This window comes from Amphiprion ocellaris, chromosome 4, assembly GCF_022539595.1.
Source record: "Amphiprion ocellaris isolate individual 3 ecotype Okinawa chromosome 4, ASM2253959v1, whole genome shotgun sequence".
Classification (NCBI taxonomy): domain Eukaryota; kingdom Metazoa; phylum Chordata; class Actinopteri; family Pomacentridae; genus Amphiprion; species Amphiprion ocellaris.
The window spans coordinates 9,723,605-9,745,888 of NC_072769.1; the positions used below are offsets into that span (position 1 = coordinate 9,723,605).

A 22,284-nucleotide genomic window follows, 5' to 3' on the forward strand; every position below is an offset into this window, starting at 1 on the left:
GTGTTGTGAGCTCAGATTAAGTTTAATGCAACCTGAAAATCACAGTATTTTCAGGAAACAAAAAAAGGTTGAGACTGTAAAGGCATGACAAGTTTTATTAATTTCTTTTTCTTTTTATGCTTTTAAATAAGTTTAATTAATGATGATATTCTTGTCATTGATCCCTATTTTTGTTAGATGTTCATATATATATATATATATATATATATATATATATATATATATATATATATATATATATATATATATATATATATATATATATATGCATTTATATATTGTGTGTTTTTATTCTTTATTCTTATTATTCATATTACTCTTATTGTTTCGGTCTGGAATAGGTGCTCAACACATTTCACTGCGCATTATACTGTGCATAATTGTGTTTGTGATAAATGAAGGTCTTGAATCTTGAATCTTTTATAATGTCAGCAGAGCATAAATCTAAATTACAGCTAGAATGCACTTTTTCGATCAGGCCTAAATTCGGTGTATAACAATAACTTAGCATTTTGGCGATTCCTCCCCCAAAAGTGATGTGGAAAATATAAAAGTCAAGGAGCTGCATGAGCGTTACAGCTCTGTCCACCTTAAAAACTACGAATCCCAGATGCTTCCGCATTTAATTCCCTCTTCGCTGATTGGTCAATTCAGAATCCAATCAATTGGCGGAGACGTGTCTCACTGTCAGAGCATCCTTCCGTCATGGCGTCTGTTTGGGCTAAATCCGCTGTTAACCTGCATATCCTGGCTGTTTTCTTCTTCTTACTGATATGTTTGCCGTCCGGGGGAGGACAAAAGAAGAAAGAGGTAACACGTCACCCACGAGAATGTGTTTTTAAAGCAAATACTTTCATTCTCTTGAAAGAAAAGGCTGCTCAGGTTAAATTGCCGGCGTTTGTTAAGCTAGCGAGGGTTGGTGTTTGGTCAGGCTGGATCAGAAGTGTGTCGAAGAGAAGACCTGGTTGTCCAATCTTTGGGGAACAATGCTTTCCACTTGCGTGCTGTAAATTAGAGTAGCACTAGTTAAAAGCTGTGTTTTTTACGTTTTTTTTTTTTTTTTTTTGTCGGACTCCTTCCTGTACGCTCTGCTAGCTTTGTGTACTTCACACATGGACATGCATGAACAGTCACAGCACGCCACTCTCGGCATTGTACGGAAGTAATACTAAAGTAAACCGACGTGTTAACAGTGACACTTTCACAATGTTTTGACGTTAGCATTGCGGTAGTGCCCTGTCGCCTGGAAGGACTTTATATGAAAAAAAAAAACGAAAAATTAAACCAAAGTGCAAGACGTGCTGTGGGCGATGCTGTTGAGAATCCCACAACATCCACAACAGGAAGCTGCATGCTGTCTTCATTTAGGTTTTTGTGGCAGTGTACTTTAGATTTAGTATCAAAGACTGTCGTGTGGTTATTCTGCTAAAGTGAAAGGAGGTCAGTTTCTTTTTAAAGGACATGAAGAGGAAGTTGTTGTGGCTCATTTGCTTTGACTATTTGCCACTGGGTCAAAAGGTCTCTTTGCTCTCACAGGTGTCTTAATGCTTCGTAATGATAGTAACGGCACACACATTGTTCAATATTACAGCAGCATAGGTGCAAATAATTTTGTATGAAATACTGGGGTACCTGGCTATTTATTTACATCTGGATTACTCAGTACACCAATGTGCTGAAAACAAACCAGACAGTGGCCAGACATGCAGGAAATGTAATGTTTGTTTGTGTTTTCTCTTTAACTTGTCATTATTTTGCCTGAAAGTTGTGAAGCCATATACTGGATGTCTCATAACAGGGGCAGCAACCACTGGAGCCCAAGGGAACACTTAGTTTTGTGTGGAAAGCATTTTGTGATGGACATGGCGATGCTTTGAATAAAGCTTCACAGTTAGTCCGTAGATCTACCTTAATTTTACCTACTTAAATATTTGTATCTGATGATTTAATGTGACTGGAGGAACTTGATGGTTGCCACCTGTGCACTAACTAGTGCACCATGTTTGAGCTTATGCAAGACAGATATTCTGCGTCATGTTTGCAGTAGGCCTTACACTTAACATCTGTTATCTTGAACATTTTAACTAACTATTTTTGCTTTTGGACTTGTCAAATGTCAGTTCCGATTGTAAACTATTTAACTGATGTGCAGTTGAAATTGCAGTTGCAAGTAGACCAAGTTTGACCTGTTGACAGGGGACAATTTGACAGGTGCAATGTGTGATAGTTGAACAGTGTATTATTTCTGATAATTACTCCGATTTTTTTCATGTGGTCATATTGTGGTCTTTAAAAGAAAAAAAATGACATTTTATGCAACAATTTGCTTTGTCATGTTACGTTGCGTGTCATGTCTCACATTTTCTGTGTGTGTTTTAGTGTTTTGTTGGCATCGGACATCATCATTATCTGCAACGTAGAAGTCCAAACAAATCTAAAGTAGTGTGTCCTCATCATTGCTTGGCTATAAAATCCTGAACACTGAGCACCTCTCCTGAATGACTTCTGATAGCACTGTCAGCCGAAATTGTGATCATATTGAATGGTGGTGCAGAAAGTGGTGTCAGCATCTGGTCAGGTTCAGGAGTAGTCTCACTGAACTCGTCAGCATTCCACACTGGAGCTGAGAGTGTCACATTTTGCAGAAAAAAAGTTTAAAGAAGTAAAGTGTGTGTAAGGCTCTCCTTTTCTATCACTCTTCTCTCTTTTGGTTTGCAGGTAGATGATTGTGACTCTTTACATTTTTGCATTTTCATAGCTAGACCTGCTGTACTATTAATCTGTGCACTATGACACAACAAAAGAGAGTCTTTTGCTTGATGCTTGAGCTGTCAAATGCTGTTTGATCTGGGGTTTTGAGCTTTTACCACAGTGCATTTGGGTGTTAATACCTGTCTGTGGACTTATGGGTTTAGACTGAGTCAGAATGCTGACTTTGCAATAGGGCTGGACGATAAATCGATTTTATCGATTAATTCGAGTTTGTACTTAATGTCGATTTGTTTTAATGAAAATCGATTTTCTCATCAACGTCCGCCACCAGCGCCTGCCTGCTGGGCTCCCGTAGTTCAGAGTGTGCACCCCCCTTCCCCTCGCGCACATGATACACAAACAACATGGCGGCGAGTGGTGCAGATCTAAAGGCTCGTGTCCACTAGATGCGATTTTCCCGCACGGCAACGCACCACATCTGAAAATGGCACGGACGGCGGACGGTCACTAGCGGACCACAACATGGTCACATGACAGCACTGAGCAACAGCAGGATGCTACGTGGTGACGTCACCGAGCTTTCAGCTGGACAGTCCTGCAGACAAGTCGGATAAACACAGCGGCTCGGCCGCAAACTTTCCCTTTTATTTCAAAAAACACGTCAGCGAAAAATATTTCTGAAAGCATTTGAAGTGAGAAATAATCTGCAGCAGCTGAATCTGTCCTCGTTTTAGGTCACCGACGCCTATTTTAGAAGTTTGAGGACAGTTTCACGATGCGTGGAATCTCAGCACGCATCACTCAATTTGCATAAAGTAGAAGTCCAGTCTACTTTATGCAAATGAGCTGCAACCTTCTCCGGGTAAACACACCGGATCACAGCTGGAAACGCACTGCAACCGGACCAGCATGCCACATGCAGCGCATTTCCAGCTGAGATCCAGTGTGTTTACCTGGAGAGGGCTGCAGCTCATTTGCATAAAGTAGACTGGACTCCGGCATGAGGAGATTAGGTAGGGGGTAAAAAAAAATAGGATAAATAGTGAATCTGGTTTTTTGGGAAAAAATCTGAGATTTTTTTTTTTTTAGGCCGTATCGCTCAGCCCTACTTTGCAAATAAATAGAAAATTAACTGAGCAGTGTAATTGGTGAACACATATTTAACAGGTGAACAAATATTTGAGCGAATGAACCGACTATATCAACAAAGGGCTGACTGAGTGGAGGAATAAATGATGAATAAATATTCAGATTAACCACCGAGGGAAGCTTTTTAGTGAATGAATGAATGAATAATTGAAAATGACATATTTGCCATGCAGTTCATGTAAATATGTATTTTTTTTTTGTCATTAAGTCTGATGGCTTGTGAGACGTGCAATTAATGTGTTACATTACATTTAGCTGACTTTCATTAGTAATACATTTAGTATGTTTATTCTCTTACCGACCACAAGGAGATCTTAAATAATAATATTTTTACATATGCACAACTAGCCGCAACATTAAAACTACTAACAGTTGAAGTGAATCACATCGATCATTTTGCTGCAATGCAGTGCCTGTAAACTTTGGGTCATTCCATTCATGTGCGTGTTGCTTTGACACATATCACTTATCTAAACATTGTTGCAGACTAAGCAGTCCCAACAGTGGTAAAACATTTCCAGATCTTCCTCAGCAGGACAATGCTCACTGCCCAGGAATGGTCCCATGTCCATAACTGATGGGTCAGGGCTGTTTTGGGGGCATAAGGGTGATCTACACAATGTTAATATGGTTTTTGTATTGTTGTGACTGATTGGTGCACATGTGTACATTTTGTTGATGCAAAATCTGTTTGATATATTGAGCAGCTTCCTCGATAGTGTTTATCAGAATTCTGTGGGAAAAAATGCAGTCTGTAGCTGAACTAACTTGTAAAATCTGCAATATTTCTAAAAGTTGTGATGACGAGATAAAAATAATATATCACTCTTGAATTTTAAGTTCTGACAATTTTCCCCAGGGGTGCTCTGCATCTCTACATCAGTGCTTATTTTCAGCAATGCCTTGTTTCACATTCACAAAAGTGCACGGGGGGGCTGCCCATTATAGCCACAGTCTGCTGTTAGGCATTGACCATCTCAAGGACACCCCCACATTATCTAATGACTGACAGAAAGAGCACTTTTCAATTACTTAGCTGAAATTTATCCAGCTATTGTTAGTTTGTGTCTCTGACATTGAAGCAGCTGTCTTTAAAACTTTTATATTAAATATTTTGTCTGCCAACATTTAACTTTGATCTATCCTGTCTTAAAGATCTGAGTGTGACTTTGTACCAAATAGCAGACAGAGGTAGCCACACGCACACACACACCCACACACCCACACAATAATACAGCCGTACTTTCAATGAGCCACAGGAGAGATATTGAGGGGTTATAATGTGAGAAATGTACTTTCCCAGTTGCCTGCCTGGGGCCATGGCAGAGGAGGTGGAGGAGGCAGAGAGGGTGGAGGAAGATCTTATTTAGCTGGAAATGGCCAAAATGGTGAGGCAGCACTTTGAATTCATGTCACCACTTTCAGCTCTCCCTCACTGGCCTTTCGTCTGGACCTGGTCACTGTATGCTTTAACTCTAAACTGTAGGGATGGGTAACGTGCCAGAAGTTATGTGTAAGGCTGCCCTTAAACTTTAGAATATGGAAATGTTTGGTAAATAAGTATACACTGGTTTGCATATCTGTTTGTTTCTTCTTATCTCAGGGTCACTTTGTCATTATGTGTAGAACTACAGCTGTACGGCAGATAACAGCATGAATTTATGTCAATTATGTGTCCTAAATGCATTTTTAGATTTTGTTCAGGATGTGGGAGAGCATAAAAGACATGTGAAATCAAAGCATCAGGCTTCACATTTGACTGGTTTGGTTGTCTAGGAATTGCTATTGTGTGGTGTTTGGATTTACTGTTGAGTTTTTTGTGGTAGTGAGCATCTAAAACGTAAGACCCCTACGGTTTTTATGTTCTCCTATTTGTCATAGACCTTCTTGAAGCAAAATTTAATGCCAGCTTCAATCAAATAATTTGCTCATGGTTGCTAATTTTACATTGCACTGTCTGCTTCATTATGAAATGCTAGAAGTTATTCATCAGTTACAGTTGGCTTTTACAAACCGTTTTTAATTTCTGAAATATGAATTGACTGCATTGTTCGTTCACGTTTTCTTTGTTATACACCAATCTAATGAAATCTAGCCAAGTTATAAAATTAAGGGGCACAACTTTAAGTGTTTTAAATGAGCATGCAGTAGAATGAGTTGAGTTTGTATTACCAGTGCAAGAAAGGAATGGATTAATTATAATTCTGGATCATAAACATTCACAATGCTATAAGTGGAAGAAAGGAATGAAACTCAGCAGCTATTCTGTTACTATGGATATGCCCAGTTGGTCTTTTATATGTGCCCTTTTCTGGTCTGCATGAAATCACATCTTTGACAAATCAGTTCACTTCCAGGGGTTGAGTTCATTGAAGGGTAGCGATATTGTGAAACCTGAAACTTTCGTGCAAAGTTGTAGAAATACTGAAAAAGTCACATCACTTGTTTGTTTATGGTGCCTCAACTACTGAAGGCACCATAGAGGCTATAGATAGTAGAGAAACTGGAGTGATGGTGGCAAGTGCAAATGTACACAAACCAACAAAGAACAACTAGTAAACCACCTTAAAAACAGGCATATGGGTATGTATTCATGAGTGAGTGGGTTTTGGTTGTTTGTTGCTGCTTTACATTAACAACACATAGTCTAAATATTTATATCTTATCCTGTTAGGGTTTGTGAATTGCAGCAGCTAGCATCTTTATAGCAATGCTTCACATACAACGTTCACAAATGCTTGCACAACATTTTCTTGGTTATGTATTGTAGCAATCGCTTAGAATTGTTTTTGATGATTTTCAGGAGTTTGTGTTGAAAGGCATAAACAAGACTTGCACACACCTCTATAAATACTGCAATTGGACGAATGTGTACACAGACAGTCCACATGTGTATTAAAAAAAACCCACAGCAATCTCCTAATAGCAAGAAGACGAATGACATTGTTTATTGTGTTTTACTGGTAAACAACAAAAAAAGCTGCTCCCTAATGTTATGTAGCTAGCCATGAACTGTGTTGTAAAGCACTCATAGAGCACTGTCTGAAATCTAGTATGGCGAGAATAGGGTTTATGGTGGCTCCTTAAGCTCTAAAAATGATGAAAAGCTGTATTCTCTAGATGCATGTCAGAAAATGTATTGTAGATCAGCTGTAGTACCCAGTTGTCCCACCAGGTGTAGTCTCCTACTGTTTGATACTTTAGTGCAGCGGTCTATAACCTTTGTAGCACCATGTACCAGTTTCAAGCAAGACAATTTTCTACGGACAAGTCAACGCACGCATAAGAAATGATAATCTTTCTTTTTTTAAAAAATTATTATTATTAAAAAGTGTGTCCTGAACGAATACAATTACTTTTGATTGTTTTTTTGCTTAATATGTTTTTATTTTTTCTTCTGTCTCAGCCTCTTCCTCTTTTCAAAGAAGCTCAGCAGAGATGTTTGTTTTTCATTAATTTTGGCAGGGGTTAGATTGACGGCTCCATTTAATGGCTGGGCATGAAAAGTCAAGCGTGGGAAACAAGCACAGACAGAAGTGATGGGAAGACGATCAAGACACTTTTAAAAATAAAACAGGGTTAGGAAATAAAACAAAACGTAAAACCTTTTTATTTTTTTTAAACACACCATGCTTCACTGTCCTCACAGTGTACTGTGGCTTGAATTCAGTGTTTGGGGGTCGTCTGACAAACTATCTGCATCTTCTAGACCCGAATAGAACAATCTTACTTTCAGTCCACAAAATGTTGCTGCATTTGTCTTTTGGCCAATCAATGTGTGCTTTGGCAAACTGTAACCTCTTCAGCACGTCGTTTTGCAACATTGGGGGCTTCTTGCCTATAAATTGGCCTCACATAGTTGTCTTCTAATTGATACGGTACTGATAGGTAACTTTAGACCATCTTTGAGCTCCCTGAAGCTGATCATTGGCTGAATTTTTGCCAGTTTGGGTATTTTTCAATCCATTTGAATGGTAGGTTTCCATTTTTTCCCACATCTTTCATGTGTTAGTTACCATTTTAAAGCATTTGAGATAATTTTGGCTGAGCAGCCTATCATTTTGTGCACTTCTTTATATGGTTTCCCCTCTCCAATCAACTTTTAAATTCAAAATATGCTGTTCTTCTGAACAACCAAGGAACAACCCATTTTGCTCAGATTTTCAGAGAGAAATGCACTGTAACCAGCATGTACTACATTTGCTGCCTTCATCCTTAAATGAGGGCCACCTGTTTGACATCTGTTTTTCACAGAATGAATGACCCCACTAATTGAACTCCACACTGCTATTATTTTGTACACACCCCTTTCAATTAATGATTCAATTACACAGAATCAGCAGCATGCATGTCATGACTGTTGGATCTGTTGGTTTTCTATTACTCTATGACACCTACTAGTAAGTAATTTTCCATGTAGATATATAATTTCTCCCAAAAACAGTGATTGATCTGGTTAGTGATGTTGGACTGACTATTATTTTGAGCACAACTGTACACCCAACAGCTTATGTGTTAATAAATAAACAGGTTGCAGCAAAAGCATCAAAGCAGAGAGCATTGTGGGGGTTTAGCTAGCTAAAAATGTCTCAACCCCAATCTTTTACATCTGCTTAGGACATCTGTTGAGAAAACTTTAGCATGTGGTCTGTGGAACATAGTACAAAATTCATGCCATATATTTCTGGCAGATGTATATTTGATGCGCTTGCTGGGTGGATAGTCCACATTGGGTCATGGGGTATTGGGTTATTGGGTCATCGCTTAGTACTACTTGTTGAGGTGTACTGGAAGAGGGGAGAGAGAGGGAGATAAGAAGTTGCATTTTCTGACAGTCTCTCCACGGTCACAATGAGTGTCACATTGGGGCAGAAGCATTAAAAGTGTCATAAATAGTTGAGTAAAAAATTATTAAAAAGAGAGCTAGAAAGAAAAGTGCCTGTCAATGCCTGGTTCCTTTGTCACCTCCACACAATTCGCCAGGCAGAATGCAAAGTGGGTGTGATTGTTGCGTCATCAGTTTTGCATAAATACAAATACTATGTGATGTTGAAAAGGTATCCTGAATGAAAGCTGTTCTGTAGACAGAAAATCCTGTTCAAAGATAAATCAGTATGAATGGTGAAACAAGAAATTGTGTATAAAATTAAGAAGACTGATGGTAAGAAATAAAGAAATTAAAATGCATTAAAAAAACAAAACAAATGAGGACAGTAGTGTTGGACCCCTGCTTTTTAAAATCCTGCTATATGCCCCTCAGGCAGAGGAAGAAATAGTCATGGAGAGAAAAAGAATATTTATATCCTTTCAATACGCCCTCGTTCATCACCCCAGCTCTACTAGATATTATAGCTTGTGTTGTGTTTCTGTCTTAAGGCTGACCACAGCACAAAGAAAGAACCGGAGTAAGCACTTCCTATACCTAGGCATGTGGAGTCAGGGGAGGTAAGGAGAGAAAAAAACAGTCCAGGGCAGCGAGTCTGAAGCAAGGAGAATTATATATCTGGAGAGTTATATATCTACAGAGAGATAGAGATTGCAAAGTAGTGGGCTTGCTACCACACCGGGGGACCGGTCTAATAAGTGCTTCGGAATAATAAGAGTCTGCAACCTCTGCACACAGAGGCCCAATAAACTACCGGGTGGGCCCTTCAGGGTATAACCCAAGCCACTTGCAGAGTTTAGACTGGGGCTTATGAAGCTAAACACTGTGTAAGCAGTATTGACTCTTGGTTTTCTGTTTGACCTGTTCATTGGAAAATAAACCTTAGTACACCGTTTATACATTCTGCTCTGTCTTTCAGCCAATGGATTTTATAGTACCAGCAGGTACTGTCTGAGAAAACAGAGTTTTTCCCCAACTATTCTCTCCATTAATGTAAATTACATTTTGACATGTTTATGTGCATAAATTTGAAAGCATGTAATAAAAGGATAAAATACAATAAAAGCAAAATAAGCATTATAAATGGAAAGTGTCAAAAATAAAGCATACTCTTAATTACCATTGTCCATTACATTGTCTTTGTGCTTGGCAGCTTAGCCTCTGATGTCAGAATTCAGTTACAGGCTCTTCTTTTTATTTCCATCCAGCCTCTCTAATTGTTTCGCTGTCTCTTTATTTTTACAAAAAGTTGTTCACATCTTTTCAATGGATTTGTATGCAATTTCTTTACATCCAAAATCTGTCTGTTTATCAATTTCCATTAAAGCTAGTGAAGTACTAAAATGTTTTTAATTTACTTTGACAGCAAAAAAAACAAAAACAAACTACGAGTCCTAATGTTGGAAAGTCCAGATTGGAGCAGCTTTTACCATCACAAACTAGCTGCTGACTAAACTAATTTAGTTGGACACAATATATTGATTTGCCAGACTTTTGGGATGTAAGATTAATTGGGGAAGCATAAACTAATTCCTTTCCAAGAAGAGTTTAAGCAATTACCATTTAAAATGACATTATGGATGTTTACTTACTTAGGAATTTTGATTACTCTGAAGTACATGTCTGTATTTGAAGCTAATTTTATTCCCCTAATTGAAATAAATAAAGAGAAGATAGAATTCAGGAAGACACAACTAATCTCTTTATTGGGAATGCAGTCGAGATGATGCTTCAACCACAGCTACTTCATCTCTTTCAGAACTGACCCATCTATCTCCTTAAAAACGTTTGTTTCTTTGTTTATTTTTTCCAAAATGAAGACTGGGTGATTCAGTGATTGTCCTTTTGTCTCTGTGTGAGAAAGGTAATTCCACAGATGACTCCCTTCATATCTATACCTTTGTCTTTTATTACAGGAGTACTGGAATATGGTCTTCTTACACAAGTACTCAGGCTTCAGGGAGTGGCACCTCTTATTTTGATTATTGTAGCTTGCAATAATTCAAATAAATTACAATCAACAACTCCTCTCTTATGCCATACTACTATTGACTGGTGAAGTTTAGACATAGTTTAGTGTGCCATATAGCTTATAATGATATCCATGTCTAAATTTCCTATTTATCAACTGCACTCTTTAAATTATCATTGGTGTGTGTGAAGATCCAGGTTTTAGGGCTGCCATTAATGACTATTTTTCTATGGATTAATCTATCGACTATTTTGCAGATTAGTTGACTGATGTAAATGATTCATTTTCCTCCAAAAAAAGCAAAATGATAATTACATTTGGGTTAATATTATTTTGACAAACTGTGTGAAAGTTTTATAATGCAGCGCAGTGCAAAATGTAAAAGGTTTGCAAAAATAAAATGCAAAACTATAGGGTTAAGCCGGAAATTCCAACGTGATAAAATAATTCAACAAGGAGGCAGACTTACATTGGCAGTACAGCTCCAATAGGAATTCAAGTTTCTATTAAGTCCCTTAACAAAGTGAAAAGGTTCAGTGTTTGTATTTAGCAAACTAGAACATGGACATTGAGGATATTTTAGTAGTATTGTAAGTACAGACCAGCTAAAACAGCTCTTTTCCTCTGTATTGTAGGGTTTGGGTGTTTAATAACTATTTCACACTTGGTGTGTTATCAGAGAAGAGAAACGAGCAATGCAGATGAGAACAGCATTTTTGGTAATTTCTGTCTATAAAATACAGTATATGTGAGCACAGAGGCAAGAGAAAAACAAACGGATGTTAATGCCTTTAGCCAGAAAGTCACCTGTGTTATTTCTCTGCAGTTGTTTGTGCATTGTGCTGTGCTGCTGTATTTTACCATCTAAACTCTGCTCAGCATACAAATCACCATTTTGTCTTGTGATAATGTGAAGTACTCCAATACTTTGGAAGCCCTGGCTCTTTGGAAACTTTTACACTAAACTAAAACATCCTTTCCTGCTGTTGCCATTGTCTAAAACTGTAGCAGTGACCATAACAATTTCATAGTGATGCTGAAGTAAAAGATTTGTTCTAAAAAAAAAAAAAAAAAAAAAACAGCTGAAAACCTACATTGGTTAAAAATAATAATGTCAATGAGTTTTCAGCATTAATTTGTGCTTGGTTCAGTCATCTGTCCAATCCCTAACACTACCAAGTGTAATGAGGCCTAGTGCTATCATATAGCCCCATCTAGGTTTGTTTTTGTATTACTGAATATCTGCTATATTCCAACTGTTTCCGTTTTCACACTCTCAGAGACACATAGTTCTTCTTTCTTTGCCTCTTGAGCTTTTACGCTTTTCTTTCCTTCGTACTTTATCATGTTTCCTTCTGTCTTTATCTGTGCATTTTGTGAAATGGGTCTTCTGCTCTGGTTTTTCTCTCTCTCTCTGCTCTCTTATGCAGATATGCAATCCAGTGCTCAGTCTCAGTTGATCTCTCTTTGTCTTCTCTCACATAAAAAAAAATGTATGTGTATCAAGGGGTCAAGAGAGATGAATATTGCATCCAGTCTCCCCCCAACCTCCCCCCTTTCCTTGTGTGTTACCAAAACAACCCCAGCTGCAGTTAAAAAAAAAACATAATGGTGTCATATTTTGCGCAGTGATATGTTTCACTTCTCCAAGTGAATTCAAGGGTGATTTGTTTGGATCTTGCTCATTAGCCATACTTATCTGAATTATTGATGCACTAGTGTCAGGCCTGCTTTCCCAGTGACTTATGGTCTGTGTTCCTACGTCATTTTCCCCCTGTTATTCCTCCCCCTTCATCCTCCCTTTTTCTTCCCCCTTTCAACACATCTATAACTAATTTTCTTAGTGACAAAAAGATTTCCATCTCCCGCTCTCTATTCCCCTTATCCACCCATTTCCCCTCCCATGTCACTTCCCTAATATTTTTTTTCATCAGCTACCCTTCCATGCTGCACCCCTCACATTTTAATAATTATGTGGTGTCATGGAGTGATTTCTCTTTTTTCTTTCCCCTCTTTCCCTGCTTTTCTCCTCCAGTGGGTTCTTCCCTTGTTCTTGGGGTTTTCCACTTTTCTCCTTTTTCCCCTGGTTCCTAACTCTTGTAATTTCTCTGACATTTCTGAGGCTAATTTCTTGGTCAGTCATCTGATGTTGTAAGCATTAATTTCTCAGTGTCATTAATCATTGGTATAGGCACCTTCTGAAATGTTTCTCTTTTTTTGCTTAGACATTTAGTCATTTACTAATTCTAAGTTGGTTATTTACTCAATAAATCACACAGAATTTAAGCAGTCATTCACTCAGTAAAACACTGTTCAGTAAGTCACTCATTTACTTTGACTTATACCCTCAAGGATACTTAGTTGTGCACAGTGTCTGAGTCACATGTTAACATCAGCAAATAATAAATATTTTTTCAGATGACAAAAGTCTTTCATTCAGTCACTCAGACAGACTTGTTCACTAGCCAGGTGGTTATTGTGTACACTACATGTCCCCAGTTTGATCCCTGGCCAGAAAAAGTCCTCACTGCATGTCATTCCTGGTCTCTTTCCTGACATTTTCCTTGTCTCTGCTGTTTTTTAAACTAAAATTAATTTTGAACCTATCAATACATGTCAAAAATGTACACTATTATGTTGCCATTGTGAGAAAGGTGGAACTCAGGGTACAGTGCAACACTTAAGTGGGGTCTCCAGAACCTTGATACCCAAAAATCTCTGGCTCAAATAAACTACCATACAAAAAGCACTAACCTTTATTCATGAAATGTTTTTCCCCCAATATTATTATGTAATTCACTAAATTGTCTCCTCTTGATAAGTGTGCCGGTGGTCACTTGTTAGTAATACTTTAATTATTTCGTGTATGGCCTCAAAGGCAGGTATTTTTAGGGTTGTGACAGACTTGATTGATTTGCCTGAACTGGAGTCAAGGACAGACAGTTTGGGCAAGACAGGCCAGATGGGTAGTATTCTAGACATGGTCAGCTCACTTGATGTACTGGCGAACACATTAGCATTTTATTAAATAAGCTGGTTTCTGTGGGTTTCTATGTTTGCACCTAGGTTAAATCATATCTCCTCCACAAACTTCATACTGTTATTGCAGATGACTTCAAGTTTTCAAAAGGTTTTAAAAAGGTGTTCCTCGAGGATTGTGTTGAGCCCACAATACATGTATTTTTAAAATGTATTTTTGAATCAATACACAATTCCACATTGTTGGGCACATTTTTATGTTAATGATACCATCTTAGTTGCCATTGGGTCCAGTGCAAAGGAGGCTTTCTCTAGGTTATAGCCTCAGTGTTTTTGTTTTAAAATTTGTTGACTGTCGTACAAAACCTGTGTTGAACATGATTCTGACATTGAATTCTTATCGTCAAACAACGCTTTTGCTCTTTCAAAAACAAAAATGTGTGACTACTTTTCTCCCAGTACTACGTGCTCCTTACTATTAATGAGCTGTGACACAGCTTGAAGAAAGAGATCCTCATTCCTCTGAGAGCCTGAGAGACAAACATTGTTGTGATCTTATGCATTTATAATCTATTCTCAGGTCTTGCAGAAGAGATCTTGATTTCAAGGAGATTTCCATAAGTCAGCTGCACTCAATAACTTGCCCATCCTCATCTCTCCGTTACTGCCTTAGTTAAACCATCCTGCTAGTCCTTTCAAGTTCTTGTGTCGTTAATAGCATGGGCTGACTTTGTATGCACCACGAGGGAAGTTATATCATTTTTCTTAAAACTCCTTGCACCAAATCATATGGAAAAACCAACATGGATGCCTCATCTTAGCCGCAATCTTCTGGGTATTTATATCCAACTATAATTATGATGTCATTTTTTCAGTGCACAGTATTTCCATTTATCCATTTTCTATAGATTACTGCTCTGGTGTTGCAACTTCACTTATTATAATGGAAGCATAGCTGTACAAGGAGCATCTGCACATTATACACATTGGAATTTTATTCTATAGTCCATTAAATAGAACATGATAATGCATTAGTACACCTAATGCGACCCTTAGGACAAATACATGCAATAGTGTTGTGCTGAAGTGCGAACGTTGTGTAGACATAACCTTCAAGTCCAGGGATGTCTTGCCTGATGAGGGAAAGCTTGCCATTGTCTTTTTTTATGACAGGGTGATGGGTTAAGCAGTAGCAGAGAAGAGGAGCTGCTGCAAGAATAAGGATGCACCAGCAAATTCACCAGCATTTGACGACAGTATATTTTTAATACTTTAAATACTTTCTGTATTTGCTAACTATTCCATCAGGAAAACTAATCCTGAAATAGATAGCAACACTTTGTGGTTAGCAGTGTTTCTAACAGTTAATGGCTGATATGCCTCTCCTCTAATCAGTTATCCCGTTTCTTCATCACTTGTGATCTCCACTGGGAAATGTTATAACAGTACCCTCCCACCTACCTCCTCTTCATCTTTATCTTCCCTGTCACCTCTCTTCTCATTTGATTTTTCGTTTTCTATTTTATCCCTCAACTTTCTCCCCCTCTACCTCCCTTGCTTGTGCTCCCCTCCCTCTCCCTACTCTCCCGCTGCCCCTCCTCTCCAGCCCCCTCATGGTGACAGGCCTCGCTATATAGCCGATATTGGGTGGCATATTATACCAACATGTATGTGTGTATGTCTGTGTCTGAGAATGTGCATTTGTGTGTCTGTCTGGCTTGTGACTGATAAGACGTCACACTCTTATCCTCCCTGGCAGCCCTGTGTCGCCATGACAATTCGCAGACCGAATATACACACTCAGAAACAAATTCAAACACACGACTATACACTCTTAACACATATGCACTTACCTACACACAGTCTTGACTATGTACTGGGTTGTCACATAAAATGCCTGTAATGCTGTGTGCGTGTGTCTCTGTGCATGTACTTGTTGCTTGTCAGAGATATCTGATTATTCTCTCTTATTAAACTCTTAGTCTTTGTGCTTCACTGGTAGAAAGCCTGTCAACACGGCACTGAAGACTGTGTATGTAAGTGTGTCTCCGCTTTTGTGATGCTCTACATGGCAGAGAAAATGTCATGAGACTGCTATATTGAAGGCACTTATCCTGAGAGGCTAAGTACAGACGAGAGGCAGATTTCATTTTCTCAGTTCTGTCCTGCTGTTTTTTGACCCACAGACCTTATTCTTATAGCCACATAGTGAATCCTTGTTAAGTAAAGCTACACCTAGAAATGATCGAATTGGTTATGAATTATTGAATTATGTTAACTTAGCCTTTTGGAAGCATTTGTTTTCCTAGGGAATGTCAAGTCACCAACATGGTTTTTCTGGCTCTTCTGCTGCTTCGTATTCGCCAAGTCAAACACAGTCACACCCGGGACACTTTGGAGTCAGTATTATACAAGCAGCTAGTGGAGGGTGTGGTTGGGGGCTTGGGTTCTGACTTCAGTGATTATCAACGTAGAAAAAATTTATCTGAAAGTGAAAGTCATGAGAGAAAAAGTTAGAAAAGTGCTCATCTTCCCCACCCAGATGCATTGAGATTTATTAGGAATGCAGTTCTGTCTAAGCTTGCCTGTCTGTCAGGTTATTTATGGCCCCAAAATAAGTTATTAAACACACACACACACACACACACACACACACACACACACACACACACACACACACACACACACACACACACAGAGGAATACCGTGATACGTGATGAACTGAAGCAGTTTAGCATAAAGCTGTAGTCAGGATAAATGCTAAATGCCATTTGTGTCAGACCTAGTCTTTTTCCCTCTCAATTTTTCACTTTCACTCCCACTCTATTTAGCAACCTTTTATTCTTCATGGTTTACTGTGAGAGCTTTTATACAAGACAATTACTTGCTTGGTAAAATCCAAGTGAACTCATTACCCATCACTGAAGTCAAATGGACCTAATTTATTGTAAAACTTGATGAACAGCAGTGTCTTATTGGAGAAGGAAACAATACAGCTATTGGATATACGGGACATAAATAGTCAGCAAAAACAGTCTGAACAATTTTGAAAGGTCTGTGAATTTAATGGTAAAGTTTCATGTTTAATGAGGAGCTTGATTTGTGATGATTCCTGCAGCTCTTGTTTCAAGTGAGCAATTGGTGATCAGTCCTCTTACAAGCTGTTCAAATTATTGACCAGCCAATTAGTCCCAGCAACTGAGCCTGGAGTATGATCTGTTTAGTGCATCTAGCTCAACATTTCCCTTGTGAGACTGACACCACTTTGCAGTTGGCTGTAAGACAGCTGTAGCTTGCTCGCTTGGTTCTAAGGAGTATCATTACCTCAATAGCTAGGATTCTGCATTCAGAGCAGTTGAGCAGGAAGTAAAACTTTAATGCATGCATTTTTTTTTCCAGGCAATAAAACAAGAATGGTTCTGGACAGCAGCTTTTCACTTGTGGGTTTATTGCTGGCTCATTCAGAAATGAGCTCTTCAGTCAGCACACGAGCCCTTTCAGGTCCATCAGTTTCATCAAACCAAGGTTGAAATCAAAAAATGATAATTAAGTTGTGGATGGGCTGCACCGTGACTCAGTGGTTAGCACTGTTGCCTTGCAGCTACAGGATCCAGGTTCTCATCCCAGCCTGAGCCTGGGATCTTTCTGCAATGTTCTCCCTGTGCATGTGTGGGTTTTCCACAGTCCAACGACATACTAAGGTTAACTGGTGACTCTAAATTGTCCGTAGGTGTGAATGTGAGTGTGCCTGTTTATCATTAGACTGGCGTCCTGTCCCCTGCCTTTACCCTAAGTCAGCTGGGATACACTCCAGAACCAACCCCCCCTCTATGAAAATAATCTCCTGCCTGAAAATGATTTGCATACAAGTATACACCGCTCAAACACTGTAAAACTGCTGTATGCTGCACAATATGCAAGTTGTAATATTGAAGTAATTCAGCTACACATGTTCAAACCGGAAACCGATTCTGAAGAAGAAAAATTATATGCAGAGGCCCACTCTGCAGTAGTGTTGCACAGTATACCAATACTCGAAATGTATTGCAGAACCCTGTTGTAAGAAATGGAACTATTCCCCATTTTATTACTAACAATCCTTTATGCTGCATTTTCTATGACGTGCCTTGATGTGTGGCAGCAGGGTTTTAGTGTGGTACCTTGCTAAGTGCTTTTTTCTTCTTTCTTCTTCTTTCTTTCTAAAAGATGTTTTAAACCCAGACCAAAGTGCCAGCACATCCAAATTTTGTCACTGACAGACATGTTGATTTGTTCAAATGCTTAATAGAGCAGCAGGTAACCAAATATAACCGTTAAAAAATATATTTTCTTGCTTTCGCATAATTAAAAAAAAATAGAAATAATGTTCAATCATAGGTTATGATATTACTTTTCTTGATGTTTCAGGTTTTTGCTGTGGTATTGTTTCAGTATCTGTATCAATATATTTAAGCAGATATCACACTGAAGTCAAAATTTGGCATCATGATAACACTACCCTGCAAATAGTACAGTGTTTCTTATGTAGTTTCTTGGGGTCTTTTTTGTTGTTGTTCTTTTTTTTTTACATATGAAACCGTGGAGGTCTAAATTTTTGAGATGTTTTCGGCATACTTCTGTTTCAAGGTGCTCAGCTGTGGTGCTGACTGCTTATTTCACATACAGTGTGTCTTCTAGCATATTAAAAAAAAAAACTGACTTGAACAAGTTAACAAGGTAAAAAAACAAACAAACAAAAAAAAAAAAACAGATGCTTACCAGAGGGGCTCTTTAACAAAAGAAAAGGTAAATCAATAGAACCAGTCTTCATAGCATCAGTCCTCATATTACCCTGTCAAAATCTGTCCTCTGTCCTCTATTGCTCATCCACTTATTGAGTTAAATAGCCCGTCTGCCTCAAGTACTCCATTTTAATAACATATCTGTTTTTATATATATCTATATGTAGCCATGAGTAATCAGTGTTTTCTTTGGACACTTACCTTTTTCATATTTTCTCTCTGTGGAGGACTGAAAACTCAGCTCTATGAGCAGTTCATGTAATACAACACATTGAGTCAGACCAAAAACTTAAGACTTCACTGCTAATGGTTTGCATGGCAATAAAATAAATATTTTTAAGTAAGTTAATTTTGTTTCTGTTTTTGGAAAAAAAACTTTAGAGGGACAGAAAAAGAAATGAAAGCAGACCAGACACAATGCAAATATATGCATAGAAACTTCATAATAACATTGTTATGGGTCTTGACAAAAAGCACAATTTCTGATGCTTTATTTAAGTTTGCTTTTTCATAAATACGGACCTCTGTCTTGATATCGGATAATTCCATAAGTTTCCCTCTGTTCATAGTTTTGCAGCAGATTTTCCTGGGGCAAATATTTATTTTAAGCCTAATCAAGCCTTCCTGAAAATGTGCGCAGTTAGTTTTTACTTTGCACAATAGGTATACGTTTGATATTTTCAGAGGTTGCTCTCAGAGGTGTTCTTAAATGCTACTATTTCTTCATAGAAGATAGGTCTAGTGAGACTGAGTGAGAGTGCTCACCTCAGCAGAAGCAAATAACAAATGTGAATGGCTTATGAGGCTAATTAGGAGCACATTAGGCTCAAAGTTATTAGGCACTAATACTAGTGTTACCTTCTAAAGGCTAATGAGGTAGCATATACCAGGCCAATTACACTTGTAATTCTAATATGCTTATATGTGCATTGTGTGCTTGGCCCTGGCTTTGACTATTAAAAATGATTACTGCAAGACGATTGGCACAGTCTGCATGTTGGCCAGGTGCATAAAGCTAAAAGATGGAGAGAGAGGACTAAATGGCAGCTTAGAGGTACTGTAAAGGTCACACAGTACACCTGGGAAGCAGAAAAGAGAAAGACAACTGATCTGGTTGTCAGACAGGCTTGCAACTTCTTGACCTTTAGTGTGTCCACAGCTCTCATTTCAATGTTTCCTGCTTTACACACAAGCCAGTAGATGCTGCTTTTGTGTCTTTCTTTGTCCTCTTATCTTAAAACATTGTTTCTGAAAGCACCAATTATTGTTACAGTACTGCAGGCAGCAGAAATGAATTCAAGTCAGTCCTCCTTTTGTACCAACACTATGACAGTAAAGGTGTTTGTTTTTGGAACTGAGAAGTGGGAGACTTGGAAATGTCTTTTGTGTTATTGAAATTTGAGCCCCAAATATGTGAACTTTTCTTACATGTAGATACCTGTGACATATATTAATGTGAGAAACTGATTAGAGTCCTTGTCGTGGGCCTAGTTTGAGTGTTTTTCAAAAAAGTGTTGATTATCTGCAGAAGGTTAGGATGTGTATTGTTTGAGCTGACATTTGTCAAGGTCCCTTTCTCATCTCAAGCTCTTTGTCTTTAGTTTGGTACTTCTCAGTCAGTAGCTAACTGTTAAATCAAAGTCGATTGTACAGCAGATTATGAGGAAAACTTTTGTTAGTTCTATTCTCATGTTCAGGAGGGACTGTACCTTGTGACAAAATGGATTTATAGTAAATATAGTTAAGAAAACCAACATAAGCGGGAGAAAAATCGGCTTTTTGTGTGTGCGTGTATCTTTTCCATTTACATCTCTTAGCTTTGGATTCCGGTCAGTTTGATCTTTATGTGTGTCTGTGTCGTGGCATTTTTAACTTTTTTCCTCACCTTTTTGCCACATTTTTCTCACAGACCTGTATCAGTTTCTGCATCTTGTCTGTCTTTGTCTCTTGTGCACTTTTACAAGGTCAAATGCTAATGATATCCTTTCATAACTCAACACCCTTTCAAAGTCACCGACTCACCTTTAGACAGTTGCACACAGCATATCGGCCTCTGACATCCTTTGACTGAAGTGCTTGAGTGTTTTTTTATTATTATTATTTCTGCAAAAAGGATTAAGATGTGGCTGTACATCAGGCTTCGCCTCTGTTTCTCATTTATCTGCTGTGCTTAATTAAACAGCTAACCTATGCCTCTGAAATCACAAAAGTGAACACATTGCTAAAAAAGTTTTTGGATCGACTTTTGGATTTTTTTTTATCCATTACACACACATTAACACTAAATACAGGAATACTAAATACAATGAAGTCTGACTAAAATCAAGCTGTTTGGCCTGGAGTGGCAAATTGATGAAACTTTTTCTTTTTTTTTTCTTTAGCCTACTTCAGATTGTAAGGGAGAGTGACAAAGATAATAAGGAACAGAAAGACTTGACGGTAACATGTCCCCTACATCATGATAAATTAGCCATGTGTCGGGGAGATAAAGGAGCTCTCACACTCTCATATTCGCCTTGTGTTCCTTTCAAGTTCAAGAGAATGACTCGTTGCAGCAAATTACACTTCTCTAGGGCTCCATTTATGTCTTTTTTCAGTTTTTAAGATTTAGAGTGGATTTTCAAAATGCTCCTATGCATATACATATATAAAATTATTTGTTGAACAGCGTAACCTGAATTACAGAGGTTACTCTTTATAGTAGGAATGAAACGACTACTGATCTGGCCGATCATTGGATTCGATTTTCCGATGCAGCTATCTGTAGTTGCCACTCTTTGGTCTTCAGCAAAGTCTCACCCTCAGCACTATTTGAACAAATAGCCTATTTAACACTGAAGGATAAATGCTGACAAGTTATTTTTTTATTAAAACATATAAAACTGGTTACTGGTCTCCTTGATTTCTAATAGTCAGTACTGCTATCAGTCGATATAGTCAACAAGCTTGCCACACAATGGGACATTCCATAACATGTTCTTCTCTGGGTTTAAAGTTAATTCAGCTAAGGATTAATGCGTATCTCTTGCATCAACCTACGTCCTTGGCGTTTAGCTTGTGGGTACCACAGGTGATGCTGTGCAACACAGAAGCAGCTACTCTTCTTTCATGGCTATGTATAAATTTTCCTGCCTAGCCCCTCAAGGAATTGAAATAGCTTTTTTTTTTTTTTTTTAAATTCTGTGATGCAGTTTTTCTCTTACATTTTCACTTGATGTTGACTGTTGTAAGCTTGCATACAAACCCCACAAAAAAATTAAACCTCTGAGGAAATCTATTGACACAGGAATTTGTTATGCATTGCATTTATTTAGCAAATTATGTACTCCCCTTGTAACATGCCTTTGACGACTAAAAGGAAATAAAGGAATCACTTCGTCTTTTGGTGTAATAGTGATACTTTCGCAGTTATTTGTGCGAGGGAAAGCACAGCTTTTATTGCTCTCTGCAGCAGGCATGAGGACTTCTTCAAAGTTGTGTACTGTAAAACATATTTTGAATAGTCATATGGTATGGACTGATTTGGAAGTTGAATGGAATTAGGAAAATTCAAGTCAGTTTTGCTCAGCATCAACTATTTTTTTTTTTTTTTTTTTACATGAATTGTCAATTATAAGACCAATACACAGTTCTAATCATGTGCATGGTATAATTAGAATCAAATATTATTATAACTAATGATCCCCAACCTGAAAATATAACATTAGGTGCATGACAGACAATGACTTTATTTGATATATAACGACTGTTCTCCTCTGGTCTTAATTGTTCTTTGTTACTTTCCGTTTTTCTTTCCCTCTACTTT

At 38.1% G+C, this 22,284-nt stretch overlaps 1 protein-coding gene across 1 annotated transcript in view; it reads left to right on the forward strand.

The window, feature by feature from the left end:
• Positions 1-684: 684 nt before the first annotated feature.
• The window catches only part of tusc3 (tumor suppressor candidate 3), an 83,454-nt gene continuing 61,854 nt past the window's right edge, over positions 685-22,284 (forward strand). Inside the window, exon 1 of the mRNA XM_023284283.3 lies at positions 685-810. Coding sequence (XP_023140051.1) covers positions 706-810 — 105 coding nt within the window. The 5' untranslated portion in view covers positions 685-705. The remainder of the gene's footprint in view (positions 811-22,284) is intronic.